Source organism: Selaginella moellendorffii, unplaced genomic scaffold (genome assembly GCF_000143415.4).
Source record: "Selaginella moellendorffii unplaced genomic scaffold, v1.0 SELMOscaffold_6, whole genome shotgun sequence".
NCBI lineage: Eukaryota > Viridiplantae > Streptophyta > Lycopodiopsida > Selaginellales > Selaginellaceae > Selaginella > Selaginella moellendorffii.
Window position 1 is genome coordinate 3,892,884 of NW_003314267.1, and position 18,610 is coordinate 3,911,493.

Genomic DNA, 18,610 nt, shown 5'->3' on the forward strand with positions numbered 1-18,610 from the left:
TAGCCCTAAAAAGAATATTAGGTTTACCTTAAAGGTGGTTTATAATAACATCATGCATGGAATCACAACTTTATCTTAGTGTCTATGGTAGTGCTGAGTTCCAATCACGAGAAATCACGGGCAATTAGGGCTTAGCAAATGATGATGCGATCATGACGCGGGCAAAGCTCCAGATTGCCTGGTCAATTCCGGTCTGTCTTGGTTTCTTTCTTGGCCTTTAGTCCACCTTCGTGCCTCTCACGAGGAGCATTCCTTCCTGTGGTGTCCTATTTGAGCGCTTGTTCCAGCGCCACCAAGCCCAAATCACCACTTGGGTACTCCCCAGCCGTCTAGATCTCACCTGGGTTCCAATCCAGATCACAAATCTCCTCGCCTCCTCCGAGATCAAAGCGCTGCGAATGGCGGGTGCTAGCAAGAAGCCTCATGTTCTAGCGTTCCCATTCCCAATCCCGGGCCACACGAATTCGCTCATGCACTTCTGCCGTCGCCTCGCGGCCTGCGATGTCACCATCACCTACGCCTCCAATCCGAGCAACATGAAGCTCATGCACCAGACGCGCGATCTGATTGCAGACCCCCACGCCAAGAGCAACGTCCGCATCGTCGAGGTCTCGGACGATCCAGGTAACAGCATGCGCAGCAGCAACGATCTCGCCAAGGGGGATCCCAGCGAGAACCTCGAGAAGCCAATCGTGGCGGTACGCGCCATGGCAGCCTCTGTGCGAGAGCTTATCCGGAAGCTCCAGGAGGACGGGAACCCCGTTTGCTGCATGATCACGGACACCTTCAACGGATTCACCCAGGATCTGGCGGACGAATTCGGCATCCCCAGGGCGGTGTTCTGGACCTCCAATGCGATCAGCGACATCTATCACCTCTTCCTGCCGGAGCTCATGTCCAAAGGATTCGTGCCAGTCGCGAGTAAGTTCTCCCCCCCCCTGTTTTTAGGGTTCTAAGGAAACTCTTCTTCTTCCAGCCAGGAAAACGGACGAGCTCATCACATTCCTGCCTGGCTGCCCGCCAATGCCCGCCACGGATCTGCCGCTCTCCTTCTACTACGATCACCCAATCCTGGGCATGGTCTGCGACGGCGCGTCGCGGTTCGCGGAGGCGAGATTCGCTCTGTGCAACACCTACGAGGAGCTGGAGCCACACGCAGTGGCGACGCTGCGCAGCGAGATGAAATCCAGCTACTTCCCCGTCGGCCCGTGCCTGTCCCCGGCATTCTTCGCGGGGGAATCCACCGCGGTGGGGCGATCCAGCGAGCTCCTGTCTCCCGAGGATCTGGCGTGCCTGGAGTGGCTCGACACACAGAAGGAATCCTCCGTGATCTACGTCTCCTTCGGCAGCGTGGCCACCATGTCCGTGGAGCAATTCCAGGAGCTCGCCAGGGGCCTGGAGCGCAGCAACCAGCCATTCGTACTGGTGCTGCGCAAGACCCTCGTCGCGGATCCATCGGTTCACGATTTCTTCGAGGGATTGAAGCAGCGGATTGGCAAGCGCGGGATCGTGATCTCGTGGGCGCCACAAATGCACGTCTTGCTCCACCCGGCGGTGGGAGGATTCCTGACGCACTGCGGATGGAACTCGACCGTGGAGGGGATCTGCGCGGGCGTGCCGATGCTCGCCTGGCCTTGCATGGCGGAGCAAAACGTGAACTGCAAGGAGCTTGTGGAGCACTGGAAGCTGGCGATCCCGGTCCAGGATGATCGGGATAAAAGCTCCACGGTCTCGGTCTCGAGCGAGAGGATCGCAGATCTAGTGGTGAGGCTGATGAGAGGCGACGAGGGTCGCGAGATGCGAGCCCGGGCTCGGGAATTCCGCGAGGCTACCGCGGCTGCCATAGCCGAGGGAGGATCCTCGGACAGGAACCTCAAGGCCTTTGCCCAAGCTCTGAGAGATTTCGTGTGATCTCTTGGAGGCTAACAACCATTATGTAAAGTCAATATTTCGAAGATTAGAATCAATCAATGGGTCGTGATTCATGGGCCTACATTTCTGCAAGTCCTTACAGACAAGAGAATCTGACACACTCCACTCATGAACTTTTGGTTTGAGAAACTAAAAAAGTTTAAGAATCAACATTTCTAGAACCAAATATACTAGCATATTCTAAGCTCAAAAAGTCTTTCACGTTGCCGTCACCTTTTTTCATTAGGGTTTAACTTTCTTCAAGTTTCAAATGCACCGCTCACCGTCCTCACCAAATCTTCCCCGGCCACATGTTTTTTCATTCTTACAGCCTAGCATTTTTCCTCGACGTCCTGCCCAAGCGCATCAAAGGGTTTAGTATAATTTTGATTGATTCTGTCTGGAAATCTTGCAAGCAGCGCACAACAAAAGGAACCCCGATTCTTCGCTGGAAGCAAGAGGTCTCGTTACAACACATACCCAAGACACCTGATTGTGATGCTCCCGTCACTCTCCGCCTCCATGTGAGAATGATCTGTTAATTCTGTTTATCTCCTCTGGGACGGGATGATTCTCCGGGAAAGGATCTCAGAAAGGCGTGCCGCAATTGCCAACTCCAAGAATGTGAAAATCCCTCTCTTCAAGAGGGATTGCACTGCCACCACGCACCCTCTGAGCTTTGAAATGAATAAAAATCTTAATGTAATTCCAATCAAAGTCATCAGTTCAGTCAGGCTGTCGTGGCAATGAAATTATTTTTTCCATTCAAAAAAGGTATAGCATGACAGTCATCGGTCAAATGACGGACAAACGGATGAGGGTGCAAAAAGGTCAGTAATGAAGTGAAGATTTCTTTTGCTCAAACTTTTCACAGCCCTAAAACAGCCTACTTTGAAACCTGTGTGATGGAGCAGCAATTGCACGCAGATGTCATTGCAGGGCCCCTCGGGGAGTCCGTACTTGTGCGCAGCTTTGCAACAAATCACTCCAAGATGCAAAAGACGATGCCACTGGTGAAAACATAAGCAGTTGATGGTATGCAGCTCCTTTGCAGGCCATGCCTGTCCCATTTAAATCCAAGATGAGCTATTGATTTAAAGATCTGGCAGCAAAAAATTACCTGCCTTGGTCCACAATGTTGGCCATGCGCCAACAAAGCACACACCGACTGTGGTATAAAAGATTGTGAGAAGAAAATAAATATGGCTCGATCAACTAAAAGACTTACAAGAGGGGCAATCCTCTGTGCAGGAGGCCAGAATTCGGGGGAGCTCCGGGTCCGTAATTACCTGGTTGAGGTTGGGATAAGCAGCGGGACGGCCTTCGTTGGTGAATCCCTTCTGCTGCTTGCTGCGTGTAAGTGTATAAGTGAAGGCCATGGTGATGTTGTGCTTGATAAGGAATGATCGATCGATCAATCTGTTGAGAGTCGGAAGGAGAGAGAGGGAAGGCAATCTGGTCACAAAAGACACTTGAGTCTTTCTTATGGACACAATAGTTCTCAGGCCACTTCCACCGTCTTCCAAGCGACCAGCTTCCTTCAAGCCGATGCTTCGAGCTCCATGGATGCTCCCTTAACATGTTTTAATTTAATGCGCTGTCACTAAGGAAGGGAGGGCTAACGAGCTTCTCGTCATTCAATCCGCTTCTCTCGCAGGTGTTTAGACGCAAACTTACACCCTTTGCCTTGGCAAAAGCAGCGAGACACTATCCTCTTGCCGGAGATTTAGCAGGAGAGCAGCGACACGGCATGGTGCTTCATGCAGTCGCCAAGTGGTCGGGTGCATGTAAGTTCTAGGTCTTTGTTGCCTTTGCAATTCTTTTTCTGTTGTTTCTGAGCAATGGCTACTTCTCCAACACTTATGGGTAGCAGATTCCTGAGCCATTGCAGGTGGTGGAATTCGATGCTGGAGAGCATGAGCGCTGGGGTGGAGCGGAGAATGGAGCTGGTGGACAGATCGTGCAGTGGCATGGTGAGGGATGGAGCTGAGGAGGGAGCTTGGGCGCTTGGGAATTAGGTAGGCCATTAAAAATTATTTGGTATGGAAGGTCTTTCTCTTTTGTTACTTTAATCATGGCTACCAATTTATACTATTCCAAAAAAAAACCAATTCCGTTTCCGGGAATTGAACCCGGGTCTCTCGGGTGAGAGCCGAGTATCCTGACCGACTAGACTACAACGGATGACTTGCTTGTTACTCTTCTTTTATTTAAATTGAATGATTTTAGCTAACTACATTAAGATTTTTATTCATTTCAAAGCTCAGAGGGTGCGTGGTGGCGATGGAATGCCTCTTGAAGAGAGGGATTTTCACATTCTTGGAGCTTGCAATTGCGGCACGCCTCGCTGCAATCCTTTCCCGGAGAATCATCCCGTCCTAGACAAGAAATTTGTGATATTTTATCCTCCAAGATTTTCAGGGATCCAGTGGCGAGGAGATAAAAGGATTTAACAGAACATTCTCACATGGCTGATGCACGGCTCCGGAGGCGGACAGTGAACGGGAGCATCACAATCAGGTGGCTCGGGAATGTGTTGTAACGCAACCTCTTGCTTCCAGCCAAGAATTGGTGGTTCCTTTTGTTGTGCGCTGCCTGCAAGTTTTCCAGAGAGAATCAATCAAGACAAAACCTGGAGGCATCACAAATTATACTTAACTCCTTGTGGCACTTGGGCAGGACGTCGAGGAAAAGTGCTGGGCAGCACCATGGATAAGAATGAAAATACATGTGGCTGCGGAAGATTAGATCTTATTTGTGAGGACGGTGAGCTGTGCATTTCAAACTTAAACCCTAATCTAAAAGGTGATGGCAACGTGAAAGACTTTTCGAACCTAGAATATGCTAGTATATTTGGTCTGTGTTTATAAATCTTAAACTTGTTTACCTTTAAACGTATCAAGCCAAAAATTCATTCATTAAAAGAGAGGAGAGTGTCAGATTCTCTTGTCTGTAAAGACTTGCAGAAATGTAGGCTCATGAATCACCACCAATTGATTCATCTTAATCTTCAAAATATTGACTTTACATAATGGTTGTTATCCTCCAAGAAATCTTTCAAAGTTTAAGCAAAAGCCTTAAGCTGAGGATCCTGAAAGGCGACGAGGGTCGCGAGATGTGAGCCGGGGCTCGGGAATTCCACCACGAGATCCGCCAGCCTCTCGCTTGAGACCGATACCACGGAGCTTTTATCCCGATCCTCCTGGACCGGGATCGCCAGCTTCCAGTGCTCCACAAGCTCCTTACAGTTCACGTTTTGCTCCGCCATGCAAGGCCAGGCGAGCATCGGCACACCCGCACAGATCCCCTCCACGGTCGAGTTCCACCCGCAGTGCGTCAGGAATCTGCGGGTGGAGCAAGACGTGCATTTGCGGAGGCCACGAGATCACGGTCCCGCGCTTGCCAATCCGCTGCTTCAATCCCTCGAAGAAATCGTGAACCGATGGATCCGCGACGAGCGTCTTGCGCAGCACAAGCACGAAGGGCTGGTTGCTGCGCTCCAGGCCCCTGGCGAGCTCCTGGAATTGCTCCGTGGACATGGTGGCCACGCTGCCGAAGGAGACGTAGATCACGGAGGATTCCTTCTGTGTGTCGAGCCACTCCAGGCACGCCAGATCCTCGGGAGACAGGTGCTCGCTCGATCGCTCCACCGCTGTCGATTCCCCCGCGAAGAATGCTGGGGAAGTAGCTGGATTTGACCTCACTGCGCAGCGTCGCCACTGCGTGGGGCTCCAGCTCCTCGTAGCTGTTGCACAGCGCGAATCTCGCCTCGGCGAACCGCGACGCGCCGTCGCAGAGCACGCCCAGGATTGGGTGCTCGTGGGCATCGGCGTGCAGGAGTTTCCTTAGAACCCTAAAACCAGGGGAGGCACGAATCCTTTATAGATGTGATAAATGTCGTCGATTGCATTGGAGGTCCAGAGCCGAATTCGTAATTCTGGGTGAATCGGGTTCCCCCCTGGAACTTCCGGATAAGCTCTCACAGAGGATACCATGCCAGGCGGGGCTTCTCCAGGATCTCGCTGGGATCCCTCTTGGCGAGATCGCTGCTGTTGTTACCTGGATCCTCGACGATGCGGACGTTGCTCTTGGCGTCAGGCTCCGCGCGCGTCTGGTGCATGAGCTTGGATTGGATGCGTAGGTCACCGTGAAACGTCGTCGGCCGCGAGACGGCGCAGAAGTGCATCAGCGAGATTGGGAATGGGAACGCTAGGACATGAGGCTTCTTCGCAGCAGCCATTTGCAGCGCTTTATCTTGGATTGGAAGCCAGGTAAGATATAGGCGGCTGGGGAGATTTGGAAGGAACGAGATGGAGAGAGGGATAGATGTCGATGTTGAGGACCTTGAGTGATGCCAGTTGAGAGATGGTGGGCACGCCATTCAAGCTTTTAGGGAGAGGCTTGTCAGCATGGGAACCATTTCCTGTGTTAAAGAAAGGAAGCCCCTCAAGGTGGTGATTGTCCTCAATAACCAATTCTTGCAAGTTCTCCATGCTGGAGGTTACTATAAAGTCACTTTGCACAAAGTATGTCACTTCCAAAGTTCTTAACCTTGGAAATCTGCTCAATCTCAAAATCCCAAGGTCGGGCAAGCCCTGAAAGCTCTCACATGTTCCCCCCCAGTGACCTCGTATTTTCAAATACTTGCTGGTAGATCCACCACTCTGTATGAATAATCAACACCTCGAACTTTGTCAATGCCAGAAACATCCCACCAGATGGAGTCTTCCAAACGTCCTGTTTAAGCATTTCTTACCAAAGTGGTGATTTGGAAATTATGCTTGAACAAGTGCTCAAATAGGACACCACACCATGGAATGCTCCTCGTGAGAGGCACTAAAGTGACTGAAGGCCAAGAAACTAGCCAGGCAATCTGGACCTTTTCCCCATCACCTAAACTAGAACCAGTCCTACAGCACCTTCACAAAGCTTTGCCAGATGATAACGTCCAAGCCAATCCGGGCTGGAAGATTTGTAAAGCTGATGAACGTCCTCAGTTGGCTTTGAAACGAGCAGCTGCTAGAAAAGTTGAGGGAGTCACTCTTGAAGTCTGGGCATGCATTAACCTTGAGAGGAGCTCTCAAGAAGGAACATTATAACAGTTGCAATATTGGATAATATATCTTGTTGTGGAAGAGAGTTGGATGATGTGGCTGGAGATGATGTTGGATCTTGGGTGGAGAGCTTGTCAAAGATGAGATGCCTGGAGCTCATATAGAAGTTGGAACTGGTGGACTGAAGAGTTTAATTTATCATCATTTAGACTTCCTTTTTACTCTTTTAATCATGGAGAAACTTGGTGAGAAGACGAAAGAATTTTTTCTTTTAACTGATGTGAGTGCATGGAATATGAAAATGGGATATAGAAAATATGCATATCAATTAACCCAAAAACCCTAATTTATATATAGAAGCAAGTGGTCTAGATTGAAAAAAATCCAACAACTATCAAAATCCCACAATGCTAATATTAATATATAGCATTGTAGTTGTATATTTAAACCTCATATCATCCCCTCCTCTTGAAATGGTGGAAGATTATTAAGGTTCTCTCATGGATGGGCTAGGATCGGGAGGAACATTAGGAGGAGGTATTGGTGTATTTATAGGTGGTGCTAGCTGTTTCTTATCCCTTTGTATGAAGCATTTCAATTGTTACACATACATAATTTTTGGAAGATCAGCTTGCTGAACGTTATGCCAAACTTTATAAACTTGTTGTCAACCTTGCCACAATACATGATACAGTCCTTTCCACTGAGCAAGCCTTAGGTAAACCACATACCATATAATTGGGAAAATGGACTAATACCAAATCATCTACTTTATACTCTATAGGTGGACAATGATGGAAGTTATAGTGCTATTGTTATCCCATTTGTATATAACCCAGGTCTTTGGCAAACTCTGTTTAGACAAGTGGAAGAATGCTTGTCAAATATTAATCCCACAACTTAGCATCAGCAACTCGTAGCAATTGCAAAAGTAAACATAACTCTATTGGTAATATTGGATCATAACCATATAAAAGTTTATATGGTGAAGCACTAAGAACTTTACATCCTTATGACATATATATACCAAAGAGATGGCAAATAACCATCCCAATCCAAATGCTAAAAGTTTACATACTTTGTGATTCCCTTTGAAGATCTAAATGAGTTGTTTCACTAAACTGTTTGATTGTGGATGCTAAGCACTTGTGAAAATGTGACATATCCCCAACCAAGACATTAAAACATGAAATGCCTCAATCATAAATATGGGACCATTATCTGAAAAAATCTGCTTTAGATAGGAATGCTAGAACACCACTTGATTAAGGAGGAAAAATCTAATTGCAATTGTAGACACACTAGCAAAAGCACTAACTTCCATTTAGCAAATCAAGTAGTTAAAAGCAATAATAACATACTCATTGCTAATAGTTGATCATGAAAAAGGCCCCATCAAATCAAATGCCACAAACTCAAATGAATAAGAAATTGTAATTAACTCTAACCATCCTACAACATGAGGGAGAGTATTATGAGCTTAGCACCAAATATAGCTATATCGGATAATATCATATTGCATCTCTAGTTAATAAAAAGACCTGTGCAGCTTCTCAGTCACACAACGATGTCCCATATGCCCAACTAAAATAGGAGAATCATAGTAAGCGTGGAGAAAGTGGAATAAAGATCAAAGGCACCACTAACCATAAATGATTATCAAGATTTATCCCCACAAAATAAAAAAGACCATCCTCAAGGAGATATTGAGAATGTAAATGTCGAAATAACAAGTTATCAATAAGTGATATAAAATTCTCAAACTCATCGTGTGTAAAGACCCCCAACAAGATCAAAACTGGAAAATGCAAAAGAAAAAAAGAAAAGCTAGTGGAAACGAAGAAAAGGCCTTAGACTGGCATTGATTCAGATTGTGGAGAAATGGAACAAGTCTAACCTATATATGCTATAAGTTGATGAAGCTCCACCACTCTTGGATCGAGGACAGCCTAAATATAGCTGAGGTCGAGGAGGCGCCACATCATCATCAAGAATGTGGCTCAAGACTCAGGAATCATATAGGAAATTAGAGAGTCAGGAATAGGGAAGTGTCTCGAGAGTTAGGAATGTGGTTTGCAGATCAGGAATCTAGCGAGAGTCAGGAATGTGGTCTGTAGGTCAGGAATCTAGTGAGAGTCAAGAATGTGGTAGGAATTGGGGGATTCCTGACATCATGAAGCCTTCAAATCCATGGCTCAATGAGAAGGTAAATCTTACTCTGCATCTTGTGAACACTGAATATCAAATACAACAATTGCTAATGGTATGGAATCCTTGTCTAAAAAATTCACAGATGTGGGAACAATAGGCTCATTAAAAACATGATAAAAGAGTGAAGAAGAAAAAGGAGTTTGAGAAAGGCTATCAGCATCAGCTATATAACTCTTTAGGTGATGAACAACATCAAAATCATATATCTTAAGATTCAAAACCCACTAAATAGTATGACCAACCAAGTTCTTCCACTTTAATAATGAAATAACTATAACATGATCACCTTCTGATAATATCCAAGAACCATGTAGATATGCATAAAGTTTCTTGAAACCCCAAATTGTTGCTAAACACTCTGCTATCATGGAGTAGTTTCACTTCCACTGGTTGTAATATATAGTTAATATATGCAATGGGATGGCATTGATCATATACACTTTCTTGCATTAACACACCTCCAAGACTGATATCAAAAGTATCCATGTGCAAAATGAAAGGTTAAGTATAGTCCGGATATATCAAAATTGGAGGAGTTGTCAATAGCTCTTTGAGATCCATAAATGCCTACTCACAGTCTATAAATCAGATGAAAGATGATGTTAACAACTTTAGCAATGCTTGTAATAGTGCAATGTGATAAAAAAGATGATCAACAAAATGATCGAGGTACTGCACTTTGCTTAGGAAGCATTACACATCATTCACACACTTTAGAGTAAAGAACTTTAAAATAACCATAAGTTTGTCAAGATCAATTTGCAAACCCTCACAAGAAATATGGTATTTAAAATAAGTCACTTCGACCGCTTTAACTTTAATTTAAACCAACTTTCTGTAACCAATCCAACATCTTACAAACATCACAAATGTGTTCTTCCTACGTCCCCTTCAAATAGATCAAGACATCATCAATGAAGTTAGCAGTCACCTCCTACATATCATAAAGAACCTCGGCCATCATCTACTAGAAAATTGTTGGAGCATTGTTCAAACCAAACAGCATCACTAAAAATTTGTACAAACCAAATAGTGTACAAAAAGTAATTGTAAGAATATCCTCTTTGGCCATCGGTACTTGCTAGTAACCAGAAGCAATATCTAACTTAGTGAACTAACAATTTCTCCCCAGATGATCCAAGAAATTAGTAATGTGAGGAAGAGGGTACATATTTAGGATTGTTACTTCATTTAATGAATGATAATTGATATAGAAATAAATACTCCTATCAAGTTTTATTATAAAATAAGGTTCACATGCCCAAGAACTCTGTGACTTTCAAATAACACCCTTTTCCAATATCTCCTAAAAATTTACATATAAAATATTAATTTCTTTGGGTGACCGATGACAAACAAAAACCTTGATTGGCAAGCATCCTTAGTTAGAATAAAATGACATGTTGCAATCTTAACCATAGACGATAGGTCAAACTCAAAAAGATTAATATATTCCTTTATGAGCCAATCAACCGTAGCAACACAAGAACTGTCAAAGGGATCACAAAAGGGAAGAGAGGAGTAAGAGGGAACATAAAAAAAAGTAATAGGGAAAAAAAGTGATAAAAACAAAGGTTAAAATAAAGAGATGAAGAAGAATAATAGTGAGAGAAATGGAAGAAATATAAAGAAATATAAAACAAAGGGAAAAAACCTCAAAGTCACACTTAACATGAGTGCGCTGCAACCAATCCATACAAAGGATAATGTCAAAAGCTTGACTCAAAACCACCCACAATAACTGTAACTCAAGTTTGAAACCACCTATATGCACAATCAGGTCTACTTCATCCCATGCACATGCATATGTATGCCCGTTGCCATAAAAAATGAAAACTAACTCTGCCACACTACGCAAATGTAGACACTAATATGTCGCAACAAGCCGAGCAATAGAAGATAAACTCAAGTTTGTATCAACTAACACAAAGAGAATAATAGGAAATCTTTTGTTAAAACATTAGATGAACTGATACCAAGTGAACCCCTTAATAATACTCTCGAAACAAAAATGAAAGGGTCACTAACTTATTCGTGCAAGGTCCCTCCGCTGCTCACGTGACTTCTCATTTCTGAAAGCATCTCAGTGTCCAGACCTTCTACTACAACAACACCAATAAGACATTGTTGATACCAAGGTTTTCACCTAAGAAATTGAGGTCACCAATCTAAAAAATGCTAATAATACTGATAAGTATGACCAACTTCATTATATACCTAGCAATGGACATCATAACCATAACCACGTCCTTGCCCTTATCCTTGAACTCAGGTAGCAACAACATCAACCTTCATTGGAACAAAACCATCTCCCATAGGAAGTGAAGATGAAGGATATGCAATGAGAAGTGGAAGAGGTGACATCTCATAACATTGCGCCCAAACGAAGAACATCATTAAGGGTGGCTAAAGCAAATGCATGCATAAGTCCTACAAGATCTTGACGAAATGCTAGCCACAACATTCCCAACTTGATCTGCTCTGATATATTTAACTCCATACAATACAAGAGGCTACGGAAATGAATGCTAAACTGCATCACGAACTCATACAGCCTTTGACAAGACAATGCAATTGTTGAAAGGCATCATCACAATTATTAGTATGTTCAAATGCACGTTTGAAGACATTTGAGAAAATACTCCAATCCTCACAAGTGGTTGTGCTCAAACTATTGTACTGTTGTAGCGTCGTCCTTTGGAGACACATGGGAAATTCACGCAAATGCTGAACATCATTCCAAGATTGATATGTGGCAGTCACTGTGAAATGATCAAACTAATGATACACATTATCTATAGGATTCCGACATAAGAACTTCAGCCGGACTCGAGAATTAACAGCAAGAGCAAGAGGAGTTGTACCACGCGTTGTGAATGCCACCATCAACTAAGTCTGATTATTCAATTGCAACTACATAGCATTGAGCAATTGCATCCTCCTCCTTTGACTTTAGAGTAGCAATTAATGCTGCTAAAATGAACGAAAAGGAAAAAATCAAAAGAGAAGAAATTGAAAAAGCTATAAAGAAAGAGAGATCTAAATAATGAAAAAGCTAGATTTACAACAAAATCCCAAATTCAAGCACTTCTTAGAGACAATCAAAGCTGCCCCTCATCTCCACCAATGTGAATGTATGGAATATAGAAATGGGATATAGAAAATTTGCATATTAAGTATAGGTTATATACAAGAGTTAGTGGTCCAGATTGAAATTAATCCAACAACTACCAAAATTCCACTATGTTAATATTAATATACAGTGTTGTAGTTATATATTTAGACCTCACACTAACTATTAAGCAAAATGTTATATTATAATCAATAAATAATTTGCTAGGCTTGATTTTGCTTATTCCTATTTTATTAATATTATTAATCAATAGAATTTTTTAATTATAAACATGTTTATCAACCATTAGAATAAACTAGAATATACTAAGAAGTGTTTAGGAAATTTTATAAATTATAAACATGTTTATAAGTTATAAATACAAATTTAATCTAAATAATTAACAACAGTTAAATGGTAGAATATTCAAGAATATTCAAATATATTCCACTCTAAAAATAATTTCTTTCTAAACTAAAACGTTGAGCCAATATGTTTTAATTTAATGTGCTTAGCAATCACCAAGGAAGGGAGGGCTAACGAGCTTCTTGTCATTCAATCCTCTTCTCTCGCAGGCAATATACACCCTTTGCCTTGGCAAAAGCAGCGAGATACTATCCTCTTGCGGAGACTGGTACAATTTCCGCATTGATTTAGCAGGAGAGCAGCGACACGGCATGGCGCTTCGTGATACCAGTCGCAATCCTGCACAGGGCCAAGTGGTCGGGTGCGTGTAAGTTCTAGATCTTTCTTGCCTTTGCAATTCTTTTTTGAGCAATGGCTTGTTGCGGGAACTTCTCCAACACTTATGGGTGCATTCCTGAGCAGATTCCTGAGCCATTGCAGGTGGATTCGATCCGGGAGAGCATGAGCAGGCAGGTGCTGGGGTGGCCAATCGTGAGCGGGGGATGGAGCTGGTGGACAGATCGTGGTGAGGGATGGCGAGGGAGGAGTTGAGGAGGAAACTTGGGCGCTTGGGAACTGGGGCCATGTCGACCAAAGGTTAAGAATTCTTTGGTAGGAAAGAAGACGAAAGTTTAGCGGTAAATTACATTTTTAATTATAATATAACCTTTTCTTTAGTAAGTTAATATTGTTCTTGAGAGTCCAACCCAAAGGATGCCAAGATTCCCGGGCTGCGGGAAATCCTTCATGGCATGAAGAGCAACGAGTAGAGTCTTCTCTATTATGTGCGAATCTTGACGCGGGATTTCATGTAACCCTCCGCAGCGTCTATTTGTTTCCATCCACACGAAGGAGCGCTGTGCTCGCCACATCGCCTTTGATGAAAGAATTTATAAGCTTGGGTTCATCGACCAGTAGCAAGGCTTCTGATCCGATTTCAAAGTCGTTTGAAGCCATGACCACCTCGCAAAACCTACGCTCTCGGAATTCCATCCTTCAAAACCATCTGTCTTTCAGCATCTTATGATCGGCACTTGAGGAACAAAACCCGCATGCGCAGCGGCCACGTCTTGCAGTTTGTGAAGATCTCTACAAGTTATTTCCGCCTCCATTCCGCTCGAGCAGCTTTACAGGGCGAGCAAGCTAAGAAGTCAGTGTTAAGAGCACTAATCTTTCTGCAAGAACACTTCAAGTAGCCTTTCTTCCTCTTTTCGCTTGTCACCTGCTGCAGTAAAGCGCCCATCAACGAATCCAGCACCTCCGGAATGGGGAGCACCAACTTTTATTTCGTGCTGTAGAGCAAAGGATCAGATTGCCTGGTCAATTCCGGTCTACTTTCTTGTACTTTCGTGCCTCTCACGACCTTTCTGTAGTGTTCTAATTGGGCACTTATTCGAGCATAATTTCGAAATCACTACTTCGGTACTCCCCAGCCGCCTATATCTTATCTGGCTTCCAATCCAACGTCAAAGCGCTGCGAATGGCGGGTGCTAGCAAGAAGCCTCATGTTCTAGCGTTCCCACTCCCAGCCCCGGGCCACATGAACTCACTGATGCACTTCTGCCGCCGTCTCGCGGCCTGCGATGTCACCATCACCTACGCCTCCAATCCGAGCAACATGAAGCTCATGTACCAGACGCGCGATCTGATTGCAGACCCCCACGCCAAGAGCAACGTCCGCATCGTCGAGGTCTCGGACGATCCAGGTAACAGCAGCAACGATCTCGCCAAGGGGGATCCCAGCGAGCTCGTGGAGAAGATCCGCCTGGCAGTGCGGGCCATGGCAGCCTCTGTGCGAGAGCTTATCCGGAAGTTCCAGGAGGAAGGGAATCCCGTTTGTTGCATGATCACAGACACCTTCAACGGATTCACCCAGGATCTGGCGGACGAATTCGGCATCCCCAGGGCGGCGTTCTGGACCTCCAATGCGATCAGCGACATCTATCACCTCTTCCTGCCGGAGCTCATGTCCAAAGGATTCGTGCCAGTCACGAGTAAGTTCTCCCTCCCCTGTTTTTAGGGTTCTAAGGAAACTCTTCTTCTTCCAGCCAGGAAAACGGACGAGCTCATCACATTCCTCCCCGGATGCCCGCCGATGCCCGCCACGGATCTGCCGCTCTCCTTCTACTACGACCACCCAATCCTGGGCGCGATCTGCGACGGCGCGTCGCGGTTCGCGGAGGCGAGATTCGCGCTGTGCAACACCTACGAGGAGCTGGAGCCCCACGCAGTGGCGACGCTGCGCAGCGAGGTCAAATCCAGCTACTTCCCCATCGGCCCGTGCCTGTCCCCCGCATTCTTCGCGGGGGACTCGACAGCGGTGGAGCGATCCAGCGAGCACCTGTCTCCCGAGGATCTGGCGTGCCTGGAGTGGCTTGACACACAGAAGGAATCCTCCGTGATCTACGTCTCCTTCGGCAGCGTGGCCACCATGTCCGTGGAGCAATTCCAGGAGCTCGCCAGGGGCCTGGAGCGCAGCAACCAGCCATTCGTACTGGTGCTGCGCAAGACCCTGGTCGCGGATCCATCGGTTAACGATTTCTTCGAGTGATTGAAGCAGCGGATCGGCGAGCGCGGGATCGTGATCTCGTGGGCGCCGCAAATGCACGTCTTGCTCCACCCGGCGGTGGGAGGATTCCTGACGCACTGCGGATGGAACTCGACCGTGGAGGGGATCTGCGCGGGCGTGCCGATGCTCGCCTGGCCTTGCATGGCGGAGCAAAACGTGAACTGCAAGGAGCTTGTGGAGCACTGGAAGCTGGCGATCCCGGTCCAGGATGATCGGGATAAAAGCTCCGTGATCTCGGTCTCGAGCGAGAGGCTGGCGGATCTAGTGGCGAGGCTGATGAGAGGCGACGAGGGTCGCGAGATGCGAGCCCGGGCTCGGGGATTCCGCAAGGTTACTGCGGCTGCCATAGCCGAGGGAGGATCCTCGGACAGGAACCTCAAGGCCTTCGCCCAAGCTCTGAGAGATCTGTGATCTCTTGGACGCGACAATTAGAATCGATCAATGGGTCAGTGAGATTGGAAGTTTTAATAAGCCAATTTGTGCTGCCTCTATGCGGTCTTTCACTCCCTCTTTTCCATGTGTTTTTTAGATGGAGAGCATAACTTAAGTACTTGGACATGTTTTTGGAACAGATTCTTGGGGTTGGGTTTCAAAAACCATGTTGCCAATGCACAAAACTGTGCCAGAGTGTCAAACTGTGGTTGCACAGTGGTGGTATTTGAGCTAGCAATAGCAAATAGAAGAAGAAAGAGATACATTCCCAATAAAGATAGTTCCTCCCCTTGTCCAGCGCCCCAATATAGCATTGTTGCGCTCCAATCTTTGAGGCTCCAAAGATTTAAGGCTACAACATGTTCCTGACGCCCTTGCTATGGGGTTTCTTGTGGTTCTTGTGGCCAGCTGGGAAATTCAATAGCCCCAAAAGTTTTGTGAGTATCTAAGAGTGAGTTTAACAGCAACATGTCTTTTCCCGCTTGGCTCTGTTGCCCAAGGCTTCTGCAGGTTGTGCCTGCGCCCCTGCATGCGGGCAAGATCAATGCTCAAGGCCTGACTGGATGACACTTCTGCAATTTCCAAGTCCAGCTGTTGGATCAGTCTCAATGAGTTCGATAGTTTGCCCCTGCCTTGGGTGGCAGAAGGTCAAAGCATACAAGATTTCTTGATCCTTGTTGGAAACAATCACTGCCACCAGGGGTGAGGCGCTTCTAGCTCTAAGAGTTGCTTGATCAACAATTGGCAAGGGATCATATCAAATGTTCCACAAATCCAAGTAGCAATGTCTTGTTTCATCCCAACCTTGTACGTTCCATAAGGATGCACAAAGTGACAAGGTCGTCCAAGCAAGATCACTGTTTTCGAAACCCATTGGCCTCAAGTGTGTATGTTGTGTTCAGATATATGCTCTCTATGACATGAGCTGAGGTGGCAGTAGTGCCACCTCACTGCATGTCTTCGACTGTCATAGAGTCATCCTTGTCCATCGTGTTTTCTTCTTCCCAGGTGGAGATTTCCTTTTCAATTTGCTTAGCAAGTAACTGGACAAACCAGTGTGCATGTAGATTTCCTTGAAGGGCCGATTGTGCAGGGGCTCATGGAGAAAGAGTTTTCGAGATTATTCCAGAAGCCTGTGACGAAGAGGCTTTTGTGTTTAAAAGTGTTTAATAGTGATCTTTATTTCTTGAGTTTATTACTGTCCTTGGCATGTCCTTGTGAGGCATATGTATTTTTCCAAACGCACCAGCTACTTTTTTCACAAAACAGCTCTTAGGAACTTAGTACCTTAAGAACTGCCTCAACTCCTCTGGATGCCCACAAGACCATAACTTCCTGGTTGCATACTTCTCAAGCCTGACAACACCTGCTTGCAAGCTGGGATCTTTGGCTATGGTGGAGAGTATTCTACTGGATCTGGCATCGCACTTCTCACCAACACCAGTGCGAGCGTTGTCAATGGTGTCGTTTACAAGCTTGTCCTTCTCTTTCACTGATCTCACGGTTCCTCAGACAGCCTCAAGGCAGCTCCTCAAGGTCTACTACATCCCAGCATCGATCCCAAGACTGCCTTCCGGGAAAACATTCTACCTTTCTTATTTGACTCGTAGGGATTCAAACTTGGCCTGCTAATGGACAAACGTGAAAGAAACACGAGGAAAAGACACAGGCCCAAAGTTTGTCACTGACAAGTAGCGATTAATTCAGAAATCACATTTAATACAACCTACCAGCCGTGTGTCCAAAACGTTCGGACCAAGGCGTGCGACGCGGGAACTGTTCCCTTGCGTTGACCATGCCACTCTCAAAAGATCGATCGCTTCTGATCAAGAGCAACACGACCATGGCCTACACTGACACCCCACAAAGCCATCCAACGCAACAGCATCAAGGACAGCAGCAAGGATTCACCAGCGAAGGCCATCCCGTTGCCCCTCCTGCTGCTCATCCCCAGCCTCCGCCTGGTAGTTACTATGGACCCGGAGTGGCAACCATGGCACCCCCGAATTCTGGCCTCTGGCCAACGGGCCTCTATGGATGCACTGAGGACTGCCCCTCTTGTAAGGTTTTTTTTTTCGAGAAAAAGAGTTCTTTTTGTGCAGCTTGGATGATTGACTGAGTGATCTCTTTAAATTTGCTTTCTGTTCTTTGATCCTAGATTTGGTTTGTCCAGATAGATAAGATATCCGTTCGACATTTCTTATCAATCCTCTCCATCTGGTGTAACCACAGGCTGGTGTGCGTTGTGCTGTCCCTGCGTTCTTGTTGGGCGCATGGCCAACATTCTGGATCAAGGCATGACCTATTCAACTTTGAGATAAACTATATCCCAAACGTTTTGTTTTTTTTTATGTTCCACTCACGATTCTGCTTGGATTTGTGATCCAATGTTGTAGCTGTCTTCACCGGAGCCGCCATCTTTTGCGGCTGTGGCTGCCTCTACAGCTGCCTGTACCGTGCAAAGCTGCGCCACAAGTACGGACTCCCCGAGGAGCCCTGCAACGACATCTGCACCGAGTGGTGGTGCAATTGCTGCTCCATTGCCCAGGCTTACAGGGAGCTCAGGAACCGCAACATCAACCCGGCTCTGGGTATGATTTCTGGGGCCTTGGTGATCTTTGTTTCCTGATTTCTGAAAATGGTGATTTTTCAGGGTACGAGTTTGCGAGGGCGGTGTACGAGCAGCCACCTCAAGTGCAGGAGATGCGCAAAATGTGAGCTACGGAAATTAGTTTTTAAAATCTTCAACTTGAAAATGCTTCTTCGGGGCTTTCCAAGAATGCCATGTTGCATTCGTGATCGGAAGGATTTCTTCCTCGTGACATTGGAAAATAATAGAAGCCCAAGTTTGTATAAATTTCGAAACATCTCATCTAGAATTATTTAACGTCCTAAAAAGAACATATACTGGAATAT

The 18,610-nt window shown here is 45.8% G+C and overlaps 4 protein-coding genes, 1 long non-coding RNA gene and 1 other non-coding gene across 7 annotated transcripts; 4 read left to right on the plus strand and 2 right to left on the minus strand.

The window, feature by feature from the left end:
- The first annotated feature begins 38 nt into the window (after positions 1–38).
- Positions 39–2,004, plus strand: LOC9652191 (UDP-glycosyltransferase 85A2). Its single transcript, XM_024670462.1, has 2 exons — positions 39–921; positions 977–2,004. Exons 1-2 carry the CDS (start codon positions 399–401, stop codon positions 1,909–1,911), a joined length of 1,458 nt encoding a protein of 485 aa, XP_024526230.1. The 5' UTR covers positions 39–398; the 3' UTR covers positions 1,912–2,004.
- Positions 2,005–4,022: 2,018 nt separating this feature from the next.
- Positions 4,023–4,095, minus strand: TRNAE-CUC. The gene has a single exon. It is a non-coding gene; the product is annotated as a tRNA-Glu (tRNA).
- On the minus strand, positions 4,096–4,717 carry LOC112344910. 2 transcript variants are annotated; one of them, XR_002991869.1, is made up of 3 exons: positions 4,571–4,717; positions 4,379–4,506; positions 4,096–4,289 (listed from the first exon to the last, which is right to left on the minus strand). It is a non-coding gene; the product is annotated as an uncharacterized LOC112344910 (long non-coding RNA). The 2 variants fall into 2 exon arrangements; XR_002991870.1 differs by having other exon boundaries at positions 4,566–4,717.
- Positions 4,718–13,942: 9,225 nt separating this feature from the next.
- Positions 13,943–15,765, plus strand: LOC112340428 (UDP-glycosyltransferase 85A2-like). Its single transcript, XM_024670466.1, has 2 exons — positions 13,943–14,687; positions 14,742–15,765. Exons 1-2 carry the CDS (start codon positions 14,174–14,176, stop codon positions 15,242–15,244), a joined length of 1,017 nt encoding a protein of 338 aa, XP_024526234.1. The 5' UTR covers positions 13,943–14,173; the 3' UTR covers positions 15,245–15,765.
- On the plus strand, positions 15,296–15,673 carry LOC9652194 (UDP-glycosyltransferase 87A1). Its single transcript, XM_024670792.1, has one exon. The coding sequence runs from the start codon at positions 15,296–15,298 to the stop codon at positions 15,671–15,673; it is 378 nt and encodes a 125-aa protein (XP_024526560.1).
- Positions 15,766–17,537: 1,772 nt separating the features above from the next.
- LOC112345008 (protein PLANT CADMIUM RESISTANCE 7-like) lies at positions 17,538–18,551 on the plus strand. The gene is made up of 4 exons (XM_024670793.1): positions 17,538–17,754; positions 17,927–17,998; positions 18,091–18,285; positions 18,348–18,551. Exons 1-4 carry the CDS (start codon positions 17,538–17,540, stop codon positions 18,410–18,412), a joined length of 549 nt encoding a protein of 182 aa, XP_024526561.1. The 3' UTR covers positions 18,413–18,551.
- Positions 18,552–18,610: the final 59 nt, after the last annotated feature.